Source organism: Sporothrix brasiliensis, assembly GCF_000820605.1.
Source record: "Sporothrix brasiliensis 5110 chromosome Unknown Cont17, whole genome shotgun sequence".
Lineage (NCBI taxonomy): Eukaryota > Fungi > Ascomycota > Sordariomycetes > Ophiostomatales > Ophiostomataceae > Sporothrix > Sporothrix brasiliensis.
Genome location: NW_024467136.1, coordinates 2,320,003 through 2,345,995, shown reverse-complemented (window position 1 = coordinate 2,345,995; position 25,993 = coordinate 2,320,003). Strand labels below are relative to the sequence as shown.

General features: G+C 54.0%; 11 protein-coding genes across 11 annotated transcripts; 2 read left to right on the top strand and 9 right to left on the bottom strand.

The window, feature by feature from the left end:
* Positions 1 to 1,251: 1,251 nt before the first annotated feature.
* On the bottom strand, positions 1,252 to 2,879 carry SPBR_02691 (translation initiation factor 3 subunit L; the record flags this gene model as incomplete). The annotated part of the gene is made up of 3 exons (XM_040760994.1): positions 1,252 to 1,335; positions 1,427 to 2,464; positions 2,568 to 2,879. The coding sequence occupies 3 exons, from the start codon at positions 2,877 to 2,879 to the stop codon at positions 1,252 to 1,254; spliced, it is 1,434 nt and encodes a 477-aa protein (XP_040620690.1).
* Positions 2,880 to 3,834: 955 nt separating this feature from the next.
* Positions 3,835 to 5,628, top strand: SPBR_02602 (uncharacterized protein; the record flags this gene model as incomplete). The annotated part of the gene is made up of 1 exon (XM_040760905.1): positions 3,835 to 5,628. The coding sequence occupies one exon, from the start codon at positions 3,835 to 3,837 to the stop codon at positions 5,626 to 5,628; it is 1,794 nt and encodes a 597-aa protein (XP_040620689.1).
* A 1,593-nt stretch (positions 5,629 to 7,221) lies between these two features.
* SPBR_03043 (uncharacterized protein) lies at positions 7,222 to 8,229 on the top strand (the record flags this gene model as incomplete). Its single annotated transcript, XM_040761346.1, has 1 exon — positions 7,222 to 8,229. One exon carries the CDS (start codon positions 7,222 to 7,224, stop codon positions 8,227 to 8,229), a length of 1,008 nt encoding a protein of 335 aa, XP_040620688.1.
* A 615-nt stretch (positions 8,230 to 8,844) lies between these two features.
* Positions 8,845 to 9,861, bottom strand: SPBR_03039 (peroxin 11c; the record flags this gene model as incomplete). The annotated part of the gene is made up of 1 exon (XM_040761342.1): positions 8,845 to 9,861. One exon carries the CDS (start codon positions 9,859 to 9,861, stop codon positions 8,845 to 8,847), a length of 1,017 nt encoding a protein of 338 aa, XP_040620687.1.
* A 1,299-nt stretch (positions 9,862 to 11,160) lies between these two features.
* On the bottom strand, positions 11,161 to 12,384 carry SPBR_02901 (uncharacterized protein; the record flags this gene model as incomplete). The annotated part of the gene is made up of 1 exon (XM_040761204.1): positions 11,161 to 12,384. One exon carries the CDS (start codon positions 12,382 to 12,384, stop codon positions 11,161 to 11,163), a length of 1,224 nt encoding a protein of 407 aa, XP_040620686.1.
* Positions 12,385 to 12,505: 121 nt separating this feature from the next.
* On the bottom strand, positions 12,506 to 13,782 carry SPBR_02872 (uncharacterized protein; the record flags this gene model as incomplete). Its single annotated transcript, XM_040761175.1, has 2 exons — positions 12,506 to 12,631; positions 12,670 to 13,782. The coding sequence occupies 2 exons, from the start codon at positions 13,780 to 13,782 to the stop codon at positions 12,506 to 12,508; spliced, it is 1,239 nt and encodes a 412-aa protein (XP_040620685.1).
* A 1,521-nt stretch (positions 13,783 to 15,303) lies between these two features.
* SPBR_02378 (microtubule associated protein (Ase1)) lies at positions 15,304 to 17,812 on the bottom strand (the record flags this gene model as incomplete). Its single annotated transcript, XM_040760681.1, has 3 exons — positions 15,304 to 17,303; positions 17,369 to 17,633; positions 17,702 to 17,812. The coding sequence occupies 3 exons, from the start codon at positions 17,810 to 17,812 to the stop codon at positions 15,304 to 15,306; spliced, it is 2,376 nt and encodes a 791-aa protein (XP_040620684.1).
* Positions 17,813 to 18,918: 1,106 nt separating this feature from the next.
* On the bottom strand, positions 18,919 to 19,958 carry SPBR_03014 (acetylxylan esterase; the record flags this gene model as incomplete). Its single annotated transcript, XM_040761317.1, has 2 exons — positions 18,919 to 19,401; positions 19,461 to 19,958. 2 exons carry the CDS (start codon positions 19,956 to 19,958, stop codon positions 18,919 to 18,921), a joined length of 981 nt encoding a protein of 326 aa, XP_040620683.1.
* Positions 19,959 to 20,817: 859 nt separating this feature from the next.
* On the bottom strand, positions 20,818 to 21,380 carry SPBR_03284 (uncharacterized protein; the record flags this gene model as incomplete). The annotated part of the gene is made up of 2 exons (XM_040761587.1): positions 20,818 to 21,089; positions 21,302 to 21,380. The coding sequence occupies 2 exons, from the start codon at positions 21,378 to 21,380 to the stop codon at positions 20,818 to 20,820; spliced, it is 351 nt and encodes a 116-aa protein (XP_040620682.1).
* A 51-nt stretch (positions 21,381 to 21,431) lies between these two features.
* Positions 21,432 to 23,345, bottom strand: SPBR_02550 (uncharacterized protein; the record flags this gene model as incomplete). Its single annotated transcript, XM_040760853.1, has 1 exon — positions 21,432 to 23,345. The coding sequence occupies one exon, from the start codon at positions 23,343 to 23,345 to the stop codon at positions 21,432 to 21,434; it is 1,914 nt and encodes a 637-aa protein (XP_040620681.1).
* A 695-nt stretch (positions 23,346 to 24,040) lies between these two features.
* Positions 24,041 to 25,480, bottom strand: SPBR_02786 (uncharacterized protein; the record flags this gene model as incomplete). Its single annotated transcript, XM_040761089.1, has 4 exons — positions 24,041 to 24,109; positions 24,174 to 24,748; positions 24,865 to 24,970; positions 25,037 to 25,480. The coding sequence occupies 4 exons, from the start codon at positions 25,478 to 25,480 to the stop codon at positions 24,041 to 24,043; spliced, it is 1,194 nt and encodes a 397-aa protein (XP_040620680.1).
* Positions 25,481 to 25,993: the final 513 nt, after the last annotated feature.

Below are 25,993 nucleotides of genomic sequence, written 5' to 3'. Positions count from 1 at the left end.
CGTATCTACTGTCCACCCCACACGTCTGACTGGACTAGTGTCTCCGGTCCGCCTCCCGGAGAACCACTTAGAAACTGGGCGAGACGGACAAAAGGCATTCTCCAGTTTCATCTTCTTGGGCCATATCTATGCACGAAGTACGACGTACACTACGTGTTGTCGCCCTGGCATTTAAGCCTTGAACAACGCAAGCTCGCAAGCAGCCTAGGATGCCAAGTATTTTGGTTTCGGCAAGAAGTCGTATTCCGAAGAACGGCCCGGGTGTTGGAAAAACGATGTGTGCAACTTCGCCGTGTGTACTGGTGGGGTTGCAAAGGACTCAGCCCTTGCCCTGTTCTTTTCCCTGTTCTCCTGGTCTGATGTCAGATATTTCTAACCCCAGCTGTGGTTCACTTAGCTACGCGAAGAAAGAAAAACGAAACCAAAAAATCTTATCTTGCCCACCTTTCTGTGTAACAATACGCCAAGAACAGACATCAAGACTCTAGATATCGAATCAAGTGTCAACGTGCCAAGAAGGTGGTGTGAAATGGTTGCAGCACACAACGCGCGCCGATACGGAAAGACAAGGGTGGGACGGGACCAACAAATCTGCATATTTTGTTTGTGTGTGAAAGAAAATGAAAAAAATCGTATACAGATGGTGACCTGGTTGCAGGTTCACAATCGGTGTATATCTCGCTATTTCACCTCTGCCGTCCGTTGGAGCCGGAGTATTCACATGCAGGGGACATGACAGAGAAGGAGTCGAAATAATATACAGACCACAGAAAACGTTATTGTCATACGACGACAACCTTCCTGTGTAGTAAGCGAGGTGGTATCACGGCTCGGGTCGAAACAAGCAGAAAAAAAATAGAACAATTATAAAAAATCCTAAGTCAAATGCTAATGCGGGACGACCCTCCTAGTATTTCCTGTCTGACATCCCCGGGAGCCATTCTTTTCTCTTTGCTCCTCGTCCCTCATCTAGCCGCTTTCCGGCTCGTTTCCTTTTGTCTAACTCGTGCCCCTGGTCGTTGTTCCCATCGTATCTTGTCCCGCATATTACAAAGCCAAGACGCCGTCCAAGTTTGAAAGGGACATGGAACTCCGTGTAAGATTTGTGATGTTTTGTGTAATGTGCCGCAAGTGTACATGTACAGGGTTGCACACACACATACACACAGAGAAAGGCACAGTGGTTGCCTTCCGTATGCTCGGGGTGTGTTTCGCCCTTAGCGGCTTGGTCCTTTCTCTGGACTAATCCGTTTACGCATAGGTCCGCGAGAGATTGCGCAGGTACCAGTCGACCAGCTTGCGGCCAACCTTTGCCTCTGACACATGAATCAGGTCCTAATGTAGAGGTTAGCAACGTATTGCATACAGACATAAAAAAAAAAAAAAAAAAAAAAATCAGAGGCATAGGTAACAGGCAAATACGTACACCCTGCAGAGCGTAGTCCAGGTCGCTAACGTTGACCCACTCGCCGTCCAGCAGCTTCTGGTCGTTCCACCGCAGCTGCTTGGTGCGCTCCTTGTTGACAATTAGCCACGAACGCAGCTCCTCGGGCCGCACCTCCAAGAAGCCAGCCAGCTTCTTCAGGTCCATTGTCGTGTACAGACGCAGGTACGACTTCACAGTCGGGCTCCACATGTTGTTTTTGACCTCGTCCATGAAAACGGCCAGGTGGTGCTCGATGGGATCGACATTGGCCTCCGGGTTCTCAAAGTCTGGCGGCACGGGCGAGATAAACTTGGGGCATGCGGCGCGGAACAGCTCCTCGAAGATGGGGAGCGACTCGGGGCCACCGCGCTGCAGCTTCAGCAGCTGCTCGCCGTACTTCTCGCGGATCTGGGTGTGGATAGCGTCGTCCAGACGCGTGGGGCTGAAAGCAACGCAGATGGCAATGAGTGCATACATCTGGTCGTTCTTCTTGGTGATGGAGTCGTACTGCGCGTTCTTCTGGAAGTTCTTTGTGCGCGACACGTACACCAGGATGTGGCTGAACATGCGGATTGCGTCGGAGTAGCGGCGCATCATCATGTACGAGAAGCCGATGTAGTAGTACGTGGTGAAGTGCGCAGCCATGACGCGCGCAAACATGGCCTTCTTGTTGAGCTCAATGTCGTCCATCGTCTTGAGGGCCAGGCTGAAGTCGCCCAGCAGACAGTGCACGCGCAGCAGGCCAATGATGGAGAAGTAGCCCAGCATGCGGTACAGGTTCTTTGAGCCGTACTCTCCGGCCACAGCGGCAGGGTCCTCGTTGCGCTTCTGCGCGGCCAGCTGCTCGGTGATCTGTGACCGCTGGATCAGAGAGTACAGCACATTGAGCACGCTGTAGCAGCCCCACGTATTGGGGTTCTCTCGCAGGATGGCGATCTCCTCCTCGTTGTTATTCTGGCGGGCAATGCGCATACGGTAAGAAGAAAAGGAGTTGAACTGGTAGATGAACTCGTCGATGACGTCCCAAGCCCAGTAGTACTGCGATAAGGAGATGTAAGTCAGTAAAGCTGCATGCGACCAATACTTGGTATGCCCGCAGTCATGAAACGTGATGAGCCATTCTCCGCCGGAGCAGACATACCGAAGGGGGCTCCAGGTCCACGGGGCCCTCAGAGTTGAGAATGAAGTGAAACAGGCTGCAGTAGGCATCGTAGCTCTGGAACTTGACCTCGAGCGGTGCCGAGAAGTCGAGCGGCTGTGCGGCTGCAGCGAGTCTTGACTGAATGTCGTCATTCTGCTGGGCGAGGGTCAGGGAGTTAACCTGCTCCAGATCCTCGAGGCCGTCCTCGTATTCAACCTGCTCGCGGTAGTCGGCAACAAGCGCCTCCTCCTCAACATCGCTGTCGTCGTCGAGGGCGCGTGCCGGCGCTGCGCCGTTCTGAAGTCCGCTCATAGTCGCGATTTGCGTGTGGATCTCGCGTTTACGGCGCTTGTCTTTCGAGTCTTCGAGTCAGGCCCTCGATCGAAAAGTTCGTCGAAAAGGAGGGCGGGGAAGGTCGTCGTGATCAGGGGCGTGGAATGGTCCCTAAAATATTGATGAAGTGTGCAGTTCGAAAATTGTCTACAAAACTGCCCGCCAAATTTTTGCTGTCCGCATTCGTTGGTTAGCGGGGCTAACGCATTTTTCGTGGGGTCCTCTGCCATTCCCTGCCAGCTTAGTCATTTTGCCAACTGGTCTGGGCACTGTCCCGCGTAAATAGCGAGGTATTGCAGTGGTTTTCTTAGGGCTTCAGGGGCATTTGGCAGAGGCCAATATGTCTAGGGAGTGTCCGGGGGAGGGACAGACACGGATAAATCTATAGCCGATCCGAGAGCATGCGCACGCCAAACTCGGCTACCGCCTTGTAGTCGCAGATACGGAGTACCGAAACCCCGCTAGGAGCTCAGCTGTGTGATCACAATGGGATTAGTGTGCCGTCCACCTGGCGGCGTCACCTTCGTCAGCGCTCTTTCCGGTTTGGGGGACTCCTACAGAACACGAATACGGCGCTTGCACCACGCTTCGTATCTCGTCTCCTCCATCTTGTTCGACTCGCCATTTCCAAACGAGCATCGCCCACCACAGAGACAATTCACAGATCATTCCCGGCAATAACTACACCTAAGACGTAAATAAACTACGGCTATCGAAAACCACATACACCTGCTCTTTCCTATTCTTCAGCGATTCCCCCATCTCAACACTCCAGGGGGTGGGAGAGATGCGCCCGAGCTCTGCTGTCCGAGCTATCGACACCGGTCGATAATCGATACCGTACACGTACGCATCTCGTCTCCTCGATTACACGACGTTATAACTGCGCACAACTACTCCGACACCACCTACCCGCGCCTCGGTGCCGGCGATCATGGGTCTCTTCGGCCTCGGCGCTGGCTGTGATGACGACGGCTGTTTAGCAACGCCACCGGGCGTCTCGCTGTCCATGCTCTTCTCGCTTACGCCATTCCTCGCCTCGTTCGTCATTGTGTTTGTGGTCGTGTCCAAGAAGGTCTTCCCGTTGCTGTCGCGAGTACAACAGGCCGACGACGGCCAGGACCACTATCTTCCCGCATCAGCGCCTGCCGGCCTTCGGCTGGTCCATGCCGCGCATGGTGCTCGCTCCCTGCGTCGCCGGTTCGCCGCAGCCGCGTTCGCAACCACTACTGCCCTGGCTGCAGTCCTGGCGGAGTTGATTCTCGCCGAGTTGTCTGAAGTTGTCGACCCAGTCGCACGCAACGCGGCTCTCCGGTTTACGGTTCCAGCACTGTTATTCCTCCTAATTATCCTCATTCCCTTCCTGGAGCTCCAGTCGGTCATCAGCGCGTCTGGCTGGTCGTTCCAGCGCACCGCCACGGGCAAGATCCCCCGCGTCGCATGGACTTTGCAGATGCTCGCTTTTGGCAGCTGGCTGTTTGTGTTCTGGTCACTGGGCATTGCCGTGCCTGGCCCCGTCCAGAACTACATGTACTCCAACGATGCGCGGACGGGGTTCGACAGCACAGGCATCTCCATGGCATCGCGTTGGGATGCGACCTCCGACGACCCATTCGACCTACAGAGCCTACGGTCTGCCGGCTCACGGGGATTAGCTCGCGCGTGTCTTGAGCGGGTCGGCGTGATTGGCATCTCGCTCATGGCGCTCCTCTCAGGCTTTGCCAGCGTCTCATCCCCTTGGCAAACGTTCAACGATCGGCGAAGCGCGCGGAGGCGGCCAGTCTCGGACACGGATCTGGCTCGTAAGGAAACAAGCCTCAGCATGACCACTGACCTGATCTCGACGAAGCGTCTCCGCCTCCGGTCATTGCAGCGCAAGATGGAGATGACGGCGAATCCGGTGTCAGCATCGGGAAGTGGCACGCCGGTGCCGCAACAACAGGGTAGCGTCTTGGGCAAGCTAGTTGGGTCAATCAAGAGCATAGTTGGAGCGGATGGCCCTGAAGCTATCGAGATCAAGAGCCTAGAGATGGAAATATCTGGGCTGGAGACGATGGAGGCCGGCCTGTCTGCGTCCCTCTCGGCTCTGCGCTCGAAGCGCGCGTCCGAGGCTCGCGCAGGCACGTTCCTAGGAAAGCTTCTTGCGATCCCCCAGTACGCTTTTGGCATTTACTGCATTTACCGCATCTTGGCGACTACACTCACCACACTGCATCGGGTGTACTACCCGGAGGCGTCTTTCTCGTCGTCCGACCCGATCAACCGGTTCTTGGGCCTGCTGGCCAAGCACTGGGACCCGAAGCTCGACCAGCTCGCGTGGGCACGGCAGATTTCGTTCCTGCTGAGCGGCGTGATCCTGGCGGCGTCTGCCAACTCGGTGCTGCAGACGTTCCACATCTTTGTCAAGTGGACACCGGGGCTACTGTACCAAGCACAGGCCAACATGGCGCTGCTTATCGGGCAGATTGCGGCCACGTACGTAATCAGTTCCGCACTCTTGCTGCGGTCCAACCTGCCCAAGGAGATGGGCAGTGCCGTGAGCGATGCACTGGAGAGTGCGCTGTCTCCTGGTTTTGTGGATCGCTGGTTTGAGGGCTGGTTCTTGCTCGCCAGCATGCTTACGGTAGTTGGTCTCTACATTGGACGATCGCTGTCGTCTGGTGACATGCTCGATGGTTATGACGAATATGGCATGGAGGAGATGGGCCGGAAGCAGTTGAAGGACTAAAGGACAGCTGCCTTTGCTCTCCTCCTCGCCAACGCCCTTGTGGTTTCTTTCGTATATCATTTTAATTTTTGGTTTTTTTCCCATCGTATTTTTCGTTTCGGCCTCGCTAGTCTAGGCTTTTTGGTTTTCATCTTCTTCTATTCTGTCTTTTTTGACAAAGCCGGAGTTATGTATTTTGATACTATCATGTCTTTCTTTCTTACCTTTTTTTTCTTCTCATTCTCGGGGAGGCCCCCAGAGTATATGGATAGGGATACAGCGCAACTGTCATTTTATTGGGTACCGGATATCTTGGGGGCGTTCTTCTTTCCTTACTTTTGTGTCTTATCTTCGTTAAATTTCTTCGTTTTCCCCCTAAGGGTGACAAAAGGTCTGCCTATACGCGGTGCAACAGTGCCGATATTTACTTGGTTTGTTTTGAAGGAAACTCTTTTTTCTACTACTATATTCGACCGCTGTCCCTTGTGGTATTTACTTTACTTGCTCTTCAAGAATCCATATAAGTTGCCACTGCGCGTAAGGTTCAAAGGTAAGTACATCAAGACGCGGCCATCTTGGCAGCTCAACCTGGACCTTTCTTTTGTTTCTACCAGGTAGAACTCTCAAAAGCCGGGGCCCACACACCTTCCAGACTTGGAAGAAATCGATCAAGTGTTTTGCGATTTTTGGGAGAAGAGCATATTCGACGAGAAACCTACCAGACAACTAGGCGGAGAGGAAGAGACAGAAACCATGGTATGTTACCCGGAAACGGTATTAGTGAGCACCTTCTTATACCGATGTTTTCTCCAAGTGGAAAGATTTTATTATATTGCTTCAACGACCTAAATTTAATATCCAACTTCTCTGCTATAAAAAGAAAATGTTGGAAAATGCATTAGATAGGGTGCAGCATAATAGTCGGCGCACGGCCGTCTGGAGCGGGATCGCTACATGGTGTGTTTTATGTGCCAATGCATCCAGACCTGGCCTTGCCTTATGTTTACGAATACAGTCAATGATGGAAATAGCCTGGGAATGGAATGAAAGAGAAAAATAAATCCAAGAGAAACAGTCGTGCGGTTTTGCCCTTTCCAGGGTCCGTTTCTTATTTCTTTACTCATAGATCTCTGTTCAAGGAGGCTCTGCACCATCTGAGTACCGATTTGGGTACTGTGCACATCGCTGTTGTTTTGAGACACACCGCGTTTCGACACCACTCGCTTGCTTCATCTTACAAGGCAAGACACTGTGGGCGACTTCAATCATCTCTCGAAAAGACGGTCCGTCTCGACCCCTGATCAGCACCATTGCTCACCTGCACCAGTATTCTGGAGACAAACGGGAGAAAAGCAGTCGAAGGAAGAAGCGGGAAACTCATACAAAATAGATATGAGAAAATCAAGAAAAGGACGTCCTCGGAAAGCGAACAAGAATAGATGTATTTTTTATTCTTCTTTGATCCGTCGTGAATATTGCCTGTTCTTTACTTTGCTTTTATCCATCATCAGTTTATACTATTGACGTCAAGGCGAACATTTACAAAGCACGACAACTACGCTCTATTGAAGACTACTCAGTTTGATAGCGAGAAGCACACAGACAAACGTCACAATGCAAAAAACAACATCATCAAGGAGGCGGCCAAGCAGCGACCAGTTTTTCTCTTTGCTGCTTCTTGCGCTCGCCGCGCCACATGCAGTCTCTGCGCTTTCGCTGTCCAACTTTCAGCTCATCACATCAACAGCGGTGCCCATCAACTGCATCCTCGCCTACAACCAGCAACTAACTGGATGCACGCTGAGTGACTTCACAGTGTCCAATAGCCGCCGGCGAGACAGAAATACCTGCTCAGTGACATGCCAGGCAGGAATTGCGCGCGCACAGGAGACGATCCAGAATGTATGTGGTGGAATCCAGTCATCTGGGTCGGTGACGACGGTGCTGGGTGTGGCATTGTCGGGCGACTTGGTCGGCCTGCTGTGTGGAGGATCCGAATCCGTATCGGGAGACAGCACCGAAGACAACCCCGAAACGGCGACGGCAACAGCGCCGGCAGCAGTCTTGCAAACAGAAACGACGGAGACGGCGGCAACAACTGCAGCGGCGACGAGCGACACCACCACCACCACCTCCGCCACCAATAACGACAACCCGCCTTTTGTCTTTTCAACACTCGACCCTCCAGCAGGGTTCACAACCGTCCCGACGGGCTCCAGCGACGGCGTCGCACAGGCACCGGCCGCAGCCGCCGCACCGGCGACATCGGTACCACCTTCGGAGTCGTTTATTCAGAACACCAACTCACTGGTCGGGAATGGTGGTGGAAACGGCAATGCGGCGCCGCCATCGCCGACCGTTGCAACGAGTTCCCTCCCTCTGCCGGAGACAGCAACGAGACGTTCGTCATCAACGTCATCCCCGACTTTGACGTCGCAGCCTGTGACGGGCGCGAACAACCGCAATATATTTGGCGGCGGTGGCAGTCCCTTTGACGAGGCGGCAGCCAACAGTGGAGCCGAGCGGGCGGGACGCATCGCTGATCCATGGACACAGCCATGGATGATGCTGAGTGCGGCAGTAGCAGCCGTCGCAGCTGGGGGCGTTTTGGCGAGATGGTAGGCGGAGGAAGTGCACCATGGTGGAAAACAGGAAAGGAGAGACATTTGTCTCTAGACCAGGCAATGCCCATGACGACCACTTGAGTCGCTCGTGCCCTCGCCGTTTGACTAGCCCTGGGCACAGTATTGCCATCTGTTTTATTTCGCATCGGCTCCCATTTGATCGCAAGAGCGTCGTATGACGCCCGGCTTTTTGTCAGTCTCTTTTGTTTTAAACAGTCCTTTCTCTCCTGTTTCATATGTCTTTCCGGGGGCGATATCCCGCGCATCCCCTTTTCTTTTTGTTTTGTTGGAAACGGTAACCTTTCATATAATTAGTGTGGAGTTTGGGCGGTTGGCGAGACGGCCTATGAAATACTATGTTCATGGCTTCAACTCTTGGGTTGGATCATATGTCATAATTTCTCTTGCAAAACAAATTACAAAGATACGGGCACGCTCTAATATCTGTGTGCGCCCATCGTAAATAACACCTGCTGGTAGTGGATTTCTGGGCCAGCAAATCCAACTCCCACCAAACAGTAAAAATATATGTACACTATATAAGAGAACGCGGAATGAAGTAAAGAAAAAAGCTAGACGCGACAAAAGGCTGCTTAGACAACCAAATGCAGCATCACGTCTCCTTCCACGTCTTGTGGATCTGGATGGCCGCCGGAATGAAGCCCAGAATGGTCAGTGAGACGTCGCTCAGGAAGCCCTTCTCCATGCCCCAGTGCGCCATGACGGGCGCCAGCGATGCGTAGCGCACCATGTTCTTGTGCAGCTCGATGGCCTGGGCCTTCTTGGCGGGCGTGTCGGTCGTCTGGTGCATGGACTGCACGGCCAAGCGGCCCAGCTCGGCGGCCACAAAGACAGAGAAGGCCCGGCTGCTCCAGCGGTACAGCTTGCCCTGCTGTGCGGGCGTCGCGCCCAGCACGCCCTTGCCCGACAGGTACGCAGCGTTCTCCGTCACCTGGTACACAATGCACGACAGCAGCTGCGTCCAGCCGACAAGGGCCTCGGCCGTCGACGTCGGCGGGACCACCTTGGCGGCTGCCTCCTTCTCGGCCACCGCGGCCTTCTCCTCGCCCTCCTTGGTCTTATCGGACGGCTCTGCAGCCGCCGCCGCCGCCGCCGCCGCCTTCTCCTTCTGGGCCGCTGCCGCCACACGCCGCCGAGCCAGCAGCTGGCCCACCAGCTGGCGCGCCCACACATACATGGACAGCAGACCCCACAGGCGCAGCATCATGCGCGCCTCCGTCAGAAGTGTGCCCAGTGCGCGCAGGCGCTGCGCGAGGACAAGCGCCGAGGCGCCCGCGGCGGCCTTGGCGGCGCCGGCCGTCGTGATGTTCGTGTTCTTGTTGCCGCTGGATGTGACCAGCACGAGAGCCGAGGCAGATGCCCGCGTGGGCAGGGCCAGCAGCACGGCGGCGAGCTGGCGGACGGGCTCGTGGAAGAGGGCGCGGCCGCCGGCAGTGTTGAGGATGACGGAGCCGAGTCGGGCGCCGTAGCAGACAGCGCCCAGCACGGCGTCAATGCCGCCAGGCGTCTGCATGACCTTGTTGAGCTTGACGATGAAGGCATCGATATTGGCCGGGTCGATGGCCGCAGAGGCCACTGCCTTGGCACGGGAGGCCGGAGAGTCGGACATGGTGGAAGTCGGGATTGCCGAGGGATGTCCGGTTGGGTGCGGTTGAGCAGGCGTACGGTTGTATCGTCAAAGATCGTCGTCAGTTGTCGAAAAATGAAAAAGGCTATAATACCAAAAAGTTCGAGCGCGAAGACGCCAAAGACCAAAGAAAAAGAACAGCTAAAGGCACAAAACGACGAAAAAGCAAAAAAGAGGTCGTAAGGAAGAAAGAGGAGGGAAAGTCGGGAGAATAGACGGGGAGAAGAGGTCAGAATAGAATCCGGGGTCTTCGCCCAGCCAATTTCAACTCGCGGCAGGACGGCAGATGCGCAGAACCCTTGTCCTTACATTCGCTGCTTCTTTTTCGTCTTCCTTATGTTCTTGGCCCAGCTTAGCTCCTCCTTCCTGGGGTCGCTTGTACTGGCCCGCGCTCCCGGCATTGGTAATAGGCCTCGTCAGGCCGTCTTGCCCCTGTGTGGGTCCGCCTGCATTACGCCGCGTCAAGTGGCCCGTAGCTTGCCGCCACAGCGCATTTCGGTGCAGGCCGACCACCGTTCTCCCAGGGGAGAAATGCACTAAAAACAGCTCCCACTAATAACATGCACCGCGTTTCAATTCTTGCCGAGGCAGCTCGGTTGTGCCACATATGATTTCCTTTGTTGGCTTCGGAAACGACCAGCATACAAAGTAGTCAGGTCCCGACTGTGCCTTTAAACACACGAAGATATGCACACTGCAACCCCAGTTGGTCGACGCACGCTAACCGCTTGAATTTGTTAATTTGCAAAGCGGCAGTCTCCGATGGTCGCGATTCATGCGACGCCAGCGACTAGACTACGAAAGGAAGTCAGGGCGCCGAGACGACGAGTCATTACCAGCAAGGGAGCTATCAACAACAATATGGGCACGGTTAGAAAAAGAATAAGACGAGAACAGAAAGTCCTACTGTGGATGGGGGTGAGCCAGGGGGGCGTGTGGGCAATTTGAGAGTTGACCCACCCATGACGACCAATATGGAAACCCGTTCGTTTGTTGGATTGGAGACTGCATCTTACAACGTGCGAGTACGTCGTATCTTACCACGCCATGACTTGCTGTTCGATGTTGTTTTGATTGAAGCTCAATGGGCTGGCCGCTGTCCTGGCCTCCCTCTATATGCAGTTCATGCAAGGTATCTATGGTATGGTATGATGCTGGCGACGATGGCGACGATGGCAACGATGGCAACGATGGCAACGATGATGCCAGTGAAAATGAAAACAGAAAGTCGAAAAGACAACGAGTGGCAAAACATGCCATGGTATATTCACCATCTCACCTCTACCGCCTCCGCTGCATCGTCGGCCCCTGCATCCCCCGCGCACTGCTCCATACGCTCTCACTCACCCGCGCCGGGATCTTGCGCCCGCGCAGCCGCTGGTCGATCAGCCACAGGCCCACTACGAAGCCGGCCTTGCCCAGCCGGCCTGTCCCCGTCTCGTCCACTAGGTCCCACACCTCCGCTAGCTCGTCCAGCGGCAGCCGGCTGCGTCGCCAAAGGTCGCGGACGACCACGTTGGGCACCGTCTCGTCGTCGTCGGCGGCATCGTCAACAATTGTACCGCCGTCGTTCACGTTGTTGCTGCTGCTGCTGCTGTTGTTTTCCATCCCGACCAAGCCCCGGTTGCCGCGGTTGGACGCCCACACGGCCTCGTACCGCCGCCTCTGCCGCTCAGTAACGGCTTCGCGCCAGCGCCGCCGCGACCCCTCGTGGTGCTTGTGCTTGTGTCGGCTGCCCCCCACCAGCACGGCCGGTGTCGCGTGCGACAAATGGTGCTTGCCCTGCCGCAGCCGCCCGTCGCGGTGGTAGTGGCTGCGCCGGTAGTGCGTGTTGCCACTCGTCTTGCCGTCGCGGTCGTAGTCGTCGTCGTCCGAGTGTGACCGCTCCCGCCGCAACGTCTGCAACATGCCTGTGCGCTTGGTGGGCGACGTCGAGCGCAGCGACGGCGGCGCGGGCGGCGTACGGGAGCGTGACCCGGGTATGGACGATGGCACAGACTGCTGCGACGAGGGCGGGTGTTTTGCCGCTGCAAGAGACCCCGCCATGATGGCGCTGGCCAACCCGTCAACTGACGACGCCGTCGCTGCCGGCTTTCTAAGTGGCGTTGCGGATCCAGCAGAGTGCTGGGCGACAAGACCAGTGGCAGCACGACGTGGTGGTGCCTGCGGAGGAGGTCCACGGCCAGAAAAAGATGAGGAACGGGCCGGCGATTCCCACGCCTTCGTCAGCGACCGACTTCGCGCCGCGCTCGAGTCGCGCACACTTGGATTGGGCGGACTCGGCCGTCCCATAACATCGTCGTCGTCGTTCAGTTCGCGCAACGGTAGGCGGTGCTTTCTTAGAGGTGACGTGCCAGGCGACGCTCTTTCCAACCTCTCCACCTTCTCTAAAGGCGATGATGTCTCTTGCGCTGCGTTCAGCCGTGGCTTGGGCTTCGTTATCGGTATTGGTTTTGTTTGCTGCGGCTGTAATGAAGCATCTGCCTTGGGATTTGGCCCTGGCATTGGAAGTGGTTTTGTCTCGGATTTGAGCAGCTCCTTTTGTTCTACCGGATCTTTATTTGTTGTTGTTGTTGTTGTTGTTGTTGTTGTTGTTGTTGTTGTTGTTGTCGTCGCAGAGATTGCTTTAGTAGGGGGCTTTGCAGGACGCCGTGGAGATGGCTTTGTGGGCTCCACGGTTATTGGCGTAGCCGGATTCCGTGCCAGCGTAGGTGTCTTCGTTGGTGTCTTTGCGGGTGTCTTTGCGGGTGTCCTTGCAAGAAGACCTTCCTCGCGTCTTACAGGACTCACCGATCGTGGCGGCGTAAACGATTTCAGTTTCGGCGGCCGTACAGGGCTGCTACCGACGCTACTGAGGTCGTCCGCTTTGACACGTCTCGGTTCTTTCTTTTCTTTCCCCCGGCTGCTTCCCTTCTCAAACATGGAGACAAGAGCCGATGTGGCTGGTATGGTTGACGAGTCTAGGTCGTTCTCCTCGTCCGCCTCCGCCCAATCCTCATTTTCGCGTTGTCCAAGTCGGATACCGTAGCGGGCCATATCATCGTTGACTCGTGAGGCGTCGGCCGCAAGATTGGCAGCGGCAGTCGCGGCCGCTGCCCGTCGCTTTTCTTCGCTCGCTGCTGATGCCAGAAGGGCAGCTGACAAATGTGCTGGTACCGGACCAGGCCCGCCCGTGTTCGTAGCTGAAAGAGTCCCAACGCTGCTCCCTCGCCCTCCCTGCTGCCCTGTATGGTTTGGTGTGATCCCTGGACTCACTGCTTGGCTGGCAGCTCGCGTCGCGGCAAGAAAGGATGTTGACCGTGGTTGACGTAGAGGTTTGGGAGTTGATATGGGCACTGCCAACGATCTGCCGCCGGCAGTATTGTTGTTAACACCAACCGTTCGTGTGCGGCTGACGGCCGGATGCGGTGATGGTACGATCCCCGGTGAAGTTGACGTCACAAGATCGCGTGCTGATGACGACACTGTGACTGCTCTCGATGCGTTTGCTCCTCGACTCCGGCTCCGGCTCCGGCTCCGACTACTGCTACTATTGCTTCTCGCTGCCGTCGACCGCTGGCCCGGCGACACCGGCCGCAGTAAGCTCGATCCAGCCCGTTCACCAGAGCGCGTTCCAATGCTACTAACCGAAGCATCCCGTGATGACGCTGCCGCCGACGTTGCCGCCAGGAGGGCATTAGCGGCTTGGGTATTGGATATGGTGCTATCGCGGGAGGGCGAGACGGAGGGTTGTCGCCGTTGTTGTTGTTTAGGAAGAGGGAGGTGCTGTTGTGACTGAAGATGCTGTCGAGAGTTGTCTTCCGCCTTCTTTTGCCGCCCAAACGCAAGCGAGGCACCGCGAAGGGCTGCCGCCGTGGCAGCGGCAGTATCAGACGCTCCGTTGGACCCAGCCGTGCCGCTCATGATGAAAAGGCAGCTTTCAAAGAAGATAAAACGAAGGCTCACCCCGACAAGCAATGTAACATCGGCTGCACCTAAGCCGCCGGCTCGCTCAGGAAGCTCGATGGGTGGCACATGTAGGTCGTCGAGTTCAAAGTAGGGACGGAAGGGGTGTCGATGGCATGTTCTATGTCCGCAAATGCGAAAAGAGGTGGTCGGGGGAAAACGAGAGGCGTGCAGCCGGAAGAGTCGCGTGGTCTTGAAGTCGACGCTGACTGGACGAATAGGATGCGACGGTTTCTTGAGGGAGCGACCTATCGACAGCGTGTGTCGCTGTTTTGTTAGTAGTCGAAGCCGTTCTCCGTGCGTTTTGCGAATGCAGGCCTTGCAGGACAGTGTTAAGGACCGGCGAAGTGTCCCTTTGCACAATGAACGCGAGTATGAAGGTGATACGGTGGTGGTCGTCGAAATTAATATGGGGCAATTACTCCTGTCGAGGCAAATGGCAGCTGCACTCGAAACGGTCCCAAGGATCGCTATTTTGTCTTAAGCTAAGCCGTATTAGTGGGTAGCTGTCGTCAGTTCGCCTGGCACGTTTAGTAAGAGCAAATTGGTGGAGTGTGCTCCACTAAAATTGGTCGCCAAAGGTGCCAAACAACAGGATGGTTTGGTTCTGCAACGGTTTTAATCTAGTGACGCAATGCCCCAACACTTAGCAGTCTCCGTGCTAAGCTGCAGTGGAACACTGCAAATGCAGAGTAATTACGACTTACATGCACAAACATATGTAAAGAGTATTTACGTCGTATAGTTCTCAACACCATACTTCCGTGCAGATTACAGATACTTTATGTCACTCTAGCTATTCCCAACTCTGGCTTGATATCAGATACTTCTCAATGTGCATCGTAGAAGCGGAGTAGCTTTCAGTCGACCAAAAGCAGAAACGCATCGCAGAAAAGCAACCAAGACGTGGCGATAAGTTGAAAGAGATTCGCAGGTGTAGCCAGAAAGGAGTAGTCACGCTGTTAACGCAGGAAGAAGATGTAGAAAATGGTTTTTAGGAGAATTTTTCGGAATTAGATCCGATCTGCGGCTTTCCCGCCGACCCCAAACCGCCCAAATCCGTCTTCCAGGAGACGTCGAATCCCAGCCGCTCCAAAAAAAAAAAAAAATAACGTACAAAAGAAATGAGCCAAAAAGTAAAAAGAGACATACAAGGAAGCCAGAGAGACTAAAAAGAGACAGAAAAATGTAGTAGGAGAACAGAAAATGGCACGTGGAAATGGTCGTCTCGTCATAAGGAGACAAACAATAGAGAATAGAAGCAAGAGAGAAAAGAGAGAGAGAGAGAGACGCAAGCTGGTGCTCTTCGTAATCCGTGAATGCGATGGCCGGAAAATGGACGGAAGTTGCCGTTTCTTCGTTCTTCGTTAAGTGGCAGGAAAGCAAATCCGAAAGACAACGAGAGAAAAGAGAAAGGCGGAAAGTCGTTAATGGATAAAAAAATGTGAATGGGCACAAGCGAAACGTGTCTTGGCCGTCTTAGAAGGCATCCTCGTCGGTCCATTCGCTACCGGACGCAATGCGATTTCCTTCCGCGTCCATCATCACATGGCCAGCATATGGTGTAGACGAGGGTGGTGGAATGCCACGCATCCGCTTGTTCGCCATGCTCGATGTAGGACGAGCATTTCCGAACCCAGCTTCTGGGGTCATACGCTTGCCGCGCGCCGCTCGCATCTTGGCGTAGTAGCCTTCTGAAGCATCCGGTTCCGGTTCCGAGTAATCGTCGTAGGTCTCCCAATTCTCAGACCCAGACACGGCCGTTGATGTGTTGGAAATATGCCTCACTGAACCGGTATGCTGGAGTTGCTGTTGTTGTTGACGGTACTGCTGAGACGAGTAAGATTGTTGTGACTGTGGTCGCACGCTATGCGCTTGGCTACTCAGACTGCGGTCTACGTAGCGGTCGTCGTAGCGGTCGTCAAAACGTTCGTCGTAAACATCTTCTGGTTCAATGTGACGCACGTTGACGCTCGATCCCAGATTCGTTCCCCGGTATGGGTTCGCCGGAGTCTCAAGCTGGGGTACACGCACAAGTTCGCGCATCTTTGGTGGCGGTGCCATCATCAGGGATGGTGCTTGCCGTACCAGATCACCACCGTTATTCGCACACCGTGTATCCGCTGCAGGGACTGCCCGTGGCCGCTCAGGCGAGTTGCCTCCATGCTTAAGTGTACCCAGTGGCGCGCGAACCTTTGAAGTCGCCGCCGGGATGCGTGATGGGCTCGTTCTACCATTTGCCGTTGCGATGGACGACACAGTGTCGGTGCGCTTCGGCAGGCCGCTGGCTGTTCCAGGTGCGACAGGCGTCTTTGCACCAGCTCTGGACGGGATGTTCCTAGCCGGGACAACCGCTGAGGCCGGAGCGCGTTTTATTGTACTCTTGGCTGCAGATGCAGCGGCTGACGCTGGTGGATTGGCCGGTGTCTTGGACCGCGGTGCTGAGGCTGCCGAAGAGGCAGCAGAGGGCCGGGCAGAGCCTTCGTAGACTGTGTCGAGGTAGCGCTCACCGTGCACTAGGAAAGGACGTCCGTATTCGTCCTCCCAGGCCTCGAGTACCTTTCGCAATTCCGCAGTCACCTTGGGCAGCTCCTTGGCAATGCGCTTGCGGGTCTTCTCTTCGCGCAGGAGCTTGCCGGGGTCCCGCTTCTCGCCCTTTTGGCCACGCATCATCAGGCGCGAAGCGTCCTGACTTGACGCGGCCAAGTCGTCGCGTTCCTTGACCAAGGTCTGGTGGCGGTCGACCATGGCGAGTGTGGGGGCGCGCTGCTCTCTGAGGGCCTCGAGACGCGCAATCTCGCGCTCGTGCGCTTCGAGAAGAGCATCGCTGTAGACATCAGAAAAGGCAGGCGTGAACTCAAGCATCTCGTCTTCTGAGAGATACAGTACATCCCACAGCTCCTGGAGACGACAGCGGGCATCTTCAACAAACGTCGGCAGGTTCTGGCGCTTGAGCTCATTGAGGCGTGCCAGCTCGTCTTCAAACTCGTTGATCTGGCGAATACCACAACCGCGGTTCCCGTTCAGGAACGCTTTCTTCTCGTGCTCCTCGACGCCGAGCTTGTCCCAGAGATCTTCGACCGCCGCCTTGAGGTCTTTGAGGCGCTTCTCCCGTGCCTTCTTTTCGTCGGACAGCTTATCACGTCGACTGCGGAGGCGAGCAATATCATTCTCGTGCAGACCTAGTTGCTCGGGCGAGTCGCGATAGTGCTTCACGATGGCGGCGTCGGTCTGGGCTTGTGGGGTGCCAAGTTCCGCCCACAGCTGGATAATGTTTTCGGAAAGAGCCTTGACGGTCGCCACACGGCGGGTGTATTCCTCGTAAACACGCGTGAACTCGGCGTCCAGCTTGTCGACGTACGTCGGTGACAGGTCAAAGTTGATGGGGATGGACTGGTTAGGTCCTGTAGGAGGGAGGGCAATGCGCACAAACGAGCTCTCCAAGTGCGATGAGTACGACTCGAGAGCCTCGACAAGTTCTGTAATTGTTAGTGCTCCTGTGCGTCAATTCCTCTTCCACAGCCAGGGCAAGAAGTCTACATACTCCGCACTTGTTCGAATCGTTCGCGGTGAATCTTGCTAATCTGGAGATGCTTTTCTTTGAGCACCTGGAGACAGCGGGTCAGTGGGTAAGTAACCTGCATGTCTTCGTCGGCATCGTAGTCGCGTCGAGAGCGGGAGTCGTCGAGGGATGTTTCCATCTGGCGGATGGCGCTGATGGTGCGCTGGGCTTCTTCAACCATATTCTTCTTCTCGGTGGTCACCAGGCGGACCTGGTTGTGGAGGGCTTCGGAGAGAGCATTGAAGAGCTGGGAGGTCAGTACCGTTCCTTGTGTGAGCACTATTATTAGGTACAATTTTGAAGTCAACAACGCACCTCCTCTTCGCGGGTTTCCCGCTCATGATTCGATACACCAATCTCGTCAAAGAGGCCGTGGAGCTGGTCGATAATGCCGTTGACCTGCTGGGACAGGTAGCTTGCGTCCATGATGGGCTGCACAGTTGTGTTCGGTGACGATAATGTCAATCTGGCGGCGATCGGACGGGGGTTCCAAGTAGTGTCCCCAGTGGTGTCGAGGTTGTCTCGTCGCAGCTTTGAGCTGGGGAAAGTCGTTGATGGAGAAAGATGCTTCGTAGTCAAATTTGGAAAGGGCGATCGAGGGGTTGTCAATCAAGCCGGGGACGGCAGGCCCTGCAGAAGCAGAGCATCTCAGGATGACAGGCAGAAGCGAGTTGGCACGGAGGACGTGAGATGAGGAAGAAAACGTACGGTCAAGTACAAAACAAAGGAAAGCAGGAGGAGAATCAAAGGAAGAGGTCGTGTTGATGAACGTGGAGAATGAAAGAAGATGATCGCTCGTACCGTTTGAGAGAAATGCAATGTCGCAAACGTGTGGGTGGACACAATAGTATTCGGTTTTAATGGGAAGGAAAGCGAATAGTATGTGACTGGGCGTGAGTGATATCAGCAGGCTGTGGGCGGGTTCATCATGCTGCCAAGTTACTTTGGTAGCGACCGGCGGGCGCCACAAAGTGGAGGGAAGCGAACCTGTGTTGTTTACCACCGTTTTGTGTGTTGTAGGGGTGGATGCGTCGTCAGGGCAACAGATGAGTAAGCTGAAACGACGGTATTGCGAAAACGTGGCATTGTCACGTGCGGACCACAGGATTCCCTTTTTGTTTACGACGCAATTACTTCCCGTATTTATTTTTCTTTCTACGACACACAACGTGCCCATTCCTCACCGTTTCGGCCCCTTGTTTGCACGCGCCTCGGTCCCACACCCGCTCATCTCACGTCTTTGACTAATAGTCGTTCATCCGCGCCGTCCGCCCTGCAATTTCGACGGTCAAACCACACCCTGTCGATTTTCGTTTTATTTTCACACGCGGGTTTTAATTCCTCTTTTATTGCACTTGCGCACTGGGCGCTCGGCTTGATTGGTTTTCCGCTTCTGACGACCGGCAATCGAGTGTCGGTCGATCATTGCTGAACCAACCAAGATCTCGTCGACATCTTAAAGTTATTTGCTCTTTTATTGATACGTTTTGAACAGCCCCATTCAGTTTACACCTTTTGCCAACCTTTGTGCACTACAGTCCGAAGTATGTCATGTCATCCGCGCCTCGAATAGGCACCGTGTGGCCGACACCCTGTGCATACACACCGACCAGCTTGCCAGCTCCCCATGTGTACGTTGTGTATCCGGCCTGAGGCACGTCAATCTGAGTGGTGTCGGGCGCATTTGGATCGAAGCCGAAGACGCCACACCACTCTTTGATGGTCTCGTTGTAATTGGGCGGGAACAGAATGTCGTCGGCGCTCCCGTGATAGATTTGCATCTTGGGACGGGCCGTAATGGCCTCGGCGCTCGTCGGATGTTTGGCCGAGAAATCCGGGTCCATGGCGTCGACGATGCCTGCCCAGATGGCCGGTGTGCTGTTGATCTCGCCATTGGCGCACGAGCTATTCCAGGCGTCGACGCCGCCAGCTTGGCTGTAGAAGCAACCAGCTGGTACGCCAGAGTAGACGATGCCGGCAGCGAACATTTCGGGGTACGCAGCAGCCATGACGTTCTAGGAGTTGTTAGATGCGGCGGCAAACGATGCAAAAACGAGGTTCAAATGAGACGTACCGTCATCATGGCGCCCGACGACGTTCCGGTGACAAACACCTTGGCCGGGTCCGCTTTGTATTTGTCCAATGTGTACGTCACCATGTTGGCAATCGAATTGCTGTCACCGCCGCCGTTGTGTATGAGTGCGGAGGGCGAGCTAACGTCCCAGCATGTGCCGTTGTATGGCGATGATGGGAAGATCACGATGAAACCCTTTTGGTCTGCGAGTTGCGCATAAGGCGAGTTTTTGTAGTAGGCCTGCGCCGTGCCGGTGCAGTAATGGATGGCGACAATGATGGCGGGCTTATCTGCCAGCTTGGCGGGCACGTAGATGTACATCTCGGTGTTGGACAGGTTCGGGCCAAAGTCGGTGATCTGGACAAGGCTCTCCGTTGCATGACTCAGGGGCGCAACGGGTGACAAGAGGTCGTCGTAAACGGTAGTGCCGAGAGCTGGGCCGGCCAGGGCGGTGTGAACGCCGACCAATGCTCCGAGAACGGAGGGGATAAGCTTCATGATGCTGATGTCGTTGGATGTAAGGAAATGGTGATGTGATTGACAACGTATGTCGACAAGGGGAGTTCCGGACAGTCAATTCTGAGCGACGTAAACACGGAGATCTCTCGCGGTTTATTGTATCTAAACTGGCTATTCCACGAGTCCCAGGTGTTATGCACCCGATGCTGGAACCAATGTACGCCTCATCACCATAAATAGCATCTTACGATAGTGCAGTGTTGCGCCTCCAACTTCTAGAGCTGGATATCGGATGCAATGCCACGCCTTCCCGCCTGTAAGTCCATTAGTTTGGTCGGTACCGGAAGGTCCAGTCGCGGAAGGTCACAAAGGTTACAATTTACCCGGCTTGGAGTCCCATTGTGTTGTGGGAAAGACGGAGCATCCAGAGGCTTCCAGGACCGGGCTACCGATACACTGGATAGAGGGCGGAATAGCAGTCAGTAGCTTTGGAGACAATACGCGGTGGTGGGAATTAGTGGCAGAACAGCCAATGGCCTTCCTTCCGGTTAAATACGTTTGTTTAGTGAATGGGGAATAAGCGACAAAAGCTGTGATGCGCTGTTTTATGCCAAACCTTATAAGGGGACGGGAACGGGGTAAAAGAAGAGAAAAAGTTTATGAAGGCCAGTCTTATTGAATGTTTTCCGTTGGAAGAGCGAGTCAAATAATATTAATTTGACTTTGGTGCTTGTTTTTTTGGGGGTTTTTTTTTTTCCTTTCTGAGAAAAAAGCAAGAAATAAAATGTCATTTTTTTAAAGCAAGAAAAAAAAAAAAAAAAAAAAAAAAAAATAACGATACAACGCCTTAAAACTTATATTATTAAACGACTATCTAGCACCCATCTATTTTAATGGCCTACTCGTCATGTTCTTGGAGCGCCGCAGCTGTGGCCCGACTGGGTCTGCGTTCGTCGATGGTGGTGATCTGCTCCTTTGACGTCGACCTCTCCCCGTACGGCCGAAACCCAAATCCTCCCAATGAACGACCCGTCCCGGCGGACGCCAACGAGGTCTTGGAAGTGGCGGTAGCGGTTTTGATGTGTCCGCTCTTCCCACTTCCGTCCTGGCCATCTGAGTTGTTCTCGTGGCTGCTTGCCGACGCATAGCTGATGGTACTGTGGCGACGATCTGGGGGACGCGGTTGACACGTCCCCCTCTACTGATACCGCCCCTTTCACCACCTGTCTCTCCTGCCTCTTCTCCGGCTCGCATCAGCAATTGGTCATCAACACGCCAGGTCCAGCGGCAGGACTCAACAATGTCACCGCTCATCCGGAGCTGAAGACGCCAGCCCTCGGCGCGGTACCACGCGAGATGGAAAGGACTCTTTGCCCTCTTACCTGTACTATTGCCGGCTCTTTCACAATCGTCAACAAAGGCAGCATCTTCATCGATGCTTACTTCCTGGACAATCCGCATAATTTTGGTTTGCACCGGGGCCTCTGACTTCTCCAATTGACCCGAGCGTGGTCAATGCAACGGCATGTCAATGGCAGAGGCTTGCAGGAGGGAGCTTTTCTCATTGAACAAATCGTCCGCGTCCAGATCGTCAACGCCCGCGTCATCAGCCAGTTGGCGGCTATCCGTCGCCTGGGTGCCGCGACGGAAATCTCGGTCTACGGGCCGGTTGGTTGCATTACCTATGGCCGGAAACGCATCACTTGAGCTGGCTGCTGGTGTTGTTGGCTTAACTGGTGTGCCTTGTGCGGTACCATTTTGTGGCGGCTCAAAAATGTTTCTCATGCGCTGGAAAAGACTAGTAGGTGACGACGTCGCGACGACCGAGCTTGGCCGGCTGTTGTTTGATTGCGGCGTTTGACTGACAGCTAGAACGAGATCCTTCATCTCGGGGTCGTTGACAGTTTGACCGTTGTAGCTGTAATTGAGCTGACCAATGGACTTTCCGCGGCTTGGAATGATATCATGGTCGTCACCTTGACTATAGCCACTGCCATGACCACCTTCTGGCGAGCTGGACCAGCTGGCGCGGATAAACGGATCGTCCTGAGGAACCGAATTTCCACTAATGATGGCGCTTGTTCCAGGCGTCATTGTCGTCACAGTTCCAGCAGACCACGGTGATGGGGTGCCGAAGGATGAAGAAGCAGATGTTGATAGTGTTGCTTGACTGCGAACCGAACCAGGAGTGACGTCGATGCTGCCGTCACGCTTTTGCCACGGAACATGTGTGACATCACGGGGCAAAAAATCAATGCCATCAAATCCCTTGTCGTTGTGCACGGCTGTCTGACGAGGAGGTGTTACAGGTTCATATTGTTGTTGTTGTTGTTGTTTGGGTGCATGACGGCTATTGGCAAGTCCCTTGAAATAAGATGCCCGCGGCGTAGAAGCGTCTGGTGTGACGGGGCGCTCATATTCCGGAGAAGTCACCGTGTTAACACTGTGGGAGTCGCCAACAATCGTAGTTGGCGTCTGGAGTACTTCGGTGTCCTGGGAAACCTCATACGGTTCCTCATCGAGTTGTTTGAAAAGCCTGTTGTCATGTCCTTGATGTGGCAAGGATTCATGCACAAGCTCATACTCTTGGCTGGTATCCTGATCTTGGCCCACTAACTCTTCTGGGTTTGCTGAGTCGGAAGAGTCTATAGATCCAGCCGACTCTTCGCTGTCATCGTCAAAGAGGTCATCTTGGCCGTGCATCGTTGCTGCATTTTCTGCCTCCGGGACAATGTCCTTATCTACTTCATGGAATGTGTTGGGAGAGGACGGTATTCCGGTTTCCTCTTCCATACCTTGGTCATGTTCTTCTCCGTGAAGCTCCTCAAGCTCTTTGTGGAGACTCAGGGTACTGTGGCCAGTGTGCATATCCTCATCTCCAACGAAGACCGTGATTTCGCTGACGACAGGATCTTCGACAGCATCAGGAGTCTCGTGGACCTCTTGGAGGACGGGAGACGGATCGAGGCTTTTCTGAGCCGATGCATAGTAGTTTCTTCCGTAGTCGACATACTCTTGAGCTGCTGCGTGTGGGTCAGCGTACACATCTTGAGAGACGTATCGCTCCTGGGAGTGCCACGCAGAAGCAATCGTATTGTCAGGTAGAGACACATCATTTAAAGCAACGGCGTCATTTGCCATATCCTTCTGCGCCTCTTCTTGAACCTCTTTCTGCTCGGTTGCTTCTGAAGTTGGCTCCGGATCCTGTTCGATAGTCTCGCTGTCGATAGCATCATTGTGTACGATCTCATCATCAATGATCTCGCGGGCGGCTGCGTCCTGTATGAAAACCGCAAGATCTTGTTGTTGGTCATTTGGTGGGCCTATGTTAGGCTTTCCTGTTGGGCTGAGGACAGATGGCAATAGGGGTTCTGGCTCAGCCTGTTCTTGTGACTCTAAAACGGCATCTTTGGAAACCGGTAGCATTTCCGAGACAACACCATGAGGAGAGGTTGGAGAGTCAACATTGATACTTTGTTCAGTATTCACCAATGAAGGGGTGTTTTGGTCTTCAATTTCTTGCCCAGTGGTAAATTCCTCTGTGGTGCCTTCTGGATGCGAAAATTTGGAATGGACGGCTTCGCCTTGGAGAAATTCGTGCGCAATATCATAGGGAATTTCTGGAACTCTCTCTTCGTGTACACTCTTATCTGGATTATGGTCCAAAGGCCTCTCACCCGACATATCGTTGGCTGACGATGCTTCTAATTCGCCAGGAGTAAAAGAAGCCGACTCAACGAAGATCTGGGTTTCCGAGGCTTCAACGGCGCCTTGGTGGATAGGTTCCTCATCTGGACTTTGGGCATCTGAAGATGCAGATGGGACGATGTTCGGAAGATCGAAGTGCGCGTTCCCATGCTTTTCCTTTGGTTCTTGAACAAGTTCAATACGAGACGCCTGTGCACCTTCTTTTCCAGGCTCCCTTTCGACAGGTGATTTGTCGGCGATTTCTTTGTCCTCATCTTTCCCAACGTCAGAGACCTCACGAAGAGACTCCTCGGTCATGTCTGCTGTGTGAATAGAAATGCTTGGGATGTTGGAATGCACGGCAGCAGATACAGGTGACTCCGTCCCATCAACGTTCCGTACTTCTCCTTGTTGGATGCTTTCGTGGGACTGGATTAAACGTGTGGCATCGCCATCTCTGTGTCCATCGTCGTTACTTGTATTTTCTTCGAGGTGTACGTTATCTGTTTCTAGGTTGTGGTCGCTAAGGGTGTTTTCGGCGCCCTGCACTTCTGTGGCATCACCAACCGCGGGCTGTTCCTCGGTCTCGATCTGAGATGATTGCTCACTATCTCCTATGCTCTCTGCAGTGATGGAAACCGGTGGTCCCTCATGTCGAGTTTCGTTGCTTTCGCTAAGTGAGTGCTCTTGTTGTTGTTCTGATTGCTGATCGTAATTTTCAAGCCGCTGCTCGGGAACGTCCTCGGTTGGTGCTATCAGTGAGACAACTGATTCGACCTTTTCCTCCGAGACAACATCTTTTGTGGTTTGTTGTAGTTCCGTGAGGACTTTTTCAACAGTGCTGATGGCTATATTGTCACCGACGGGTGACTGGAGTGCGGAGGATGGAAATTCTCCCGGTATAATGTATGGTGTCGCATTGGGAGTGTAATTTTGATTCTCATAGAACGGTGTTTCGTTCTCGGAGATGGACTCCGTCTGGACAGTAGAAGAGACCAGTTCGGAACCTTGTTGGACGACGTTGGTTTCTTGCACCAGTTTCTTCGCTGTGATAGCCTCGGTCGTGGTGGGCGTCGCCGTTGGAAGGCCATGTCGGTCACCATCACCGTGGTCATCGCGGTTGTCAAAGGTGTCCACTGGGTCTGAACAAGAAAACAACACAATGGTTCACATCCAGGTTAGGCGCCTTTTATACATCGTAGAGCAAGGTTGTTATTGATATGGCCCGCCAAACGGGTATTTGTGGGGAGAGACCTACTGCTGGGGGCCACTATTTCAGGAAGCGACCGTTCTCGCGACTTGCGGCGTGATGGTGCAGATGGTAGCGGAAGCTCGAGCTGCTCATCAATTAAGCGGTTGAGTTCCTGCGAGAGGTTAGTACTTGTCGTCTGTTTTCTTCTTTTTGGGGCTGGTTGAGGACTTTCTCCTACCTTCCGTCTTTCTTCCAATGCTACCAGCTTCGCTTTGCCCTCGTCGAGCACCTGCTTGGCCTCCTCTTCGACACGTCCCATCATTGTCTCCGTCGACTCTTCAACCTCACGCGCGTCTACGTCCAGCTTTCCATGTCGGTCACGGTCTTCGTCGGCAACTTGTGCGAGAAGCGCTTCGTCCTCTTGGCGGCGTCGAGCCTCGCGCTCTTCATCTTCGCGGCGTCGCTGCTCAGCCAAAGCATCGCGTTGGGCTTTGCGTTTGCGAGCAAGATCATCCGATTCAAGGAGAAAGCTAGATTGCAAAGCTTCAAGAGCAGCTGCACGACTCTGCTCGAGTTCGTCAAGGCGTGATTGGTGGTCAAGCGCAGAGAGAGACGAGATGGTGCTGTGGATGCTCGATAGCGTCTCGTGCATCTGCGAGACGAGCTGGGAGACGTCGACCATCTTGGGAAAGAAGGGGGGTTCTTTCCCTCTTTGTTAAAATAAATAAAGTGGGAAATACGAGTGCGTCTTTTGGGGAAGGTGCATTTCAGAATGCGTTCTCCGGAATAATGCCAAAATGTACTATCTCCAAAATATGTGCGACAAACTGAGCTGTCTAGTTTGTTGTAGAATATATAAAGGAAGGGCGAGACGGGGGAGAAGAAACAAATCCAAAGTTACAGAATAAATAGAGTTCATACAACATGGTTATTGATATAGCCAACGAGTAGATCAGGGTAACCTGAACTGTAATGAAAGCCAGATGGGTTAAAGCTTTCCAGTATTAGGGTGTGCTTTTGTGAGAGGAACTTATACACGGGGAGGGGACCATCGAGTGATCGAGGCCGAGCTTGGTCGGCAGGCCTGGTTACTCCTGTTTATGCGGAATCCTTGAAGGGCTTATTCGCAAAGAGGCCCAGGGTGGGGTTGAAATGCAGTACCGAAAGTTTCATTCTCATTGAGATTGTTTTTTGT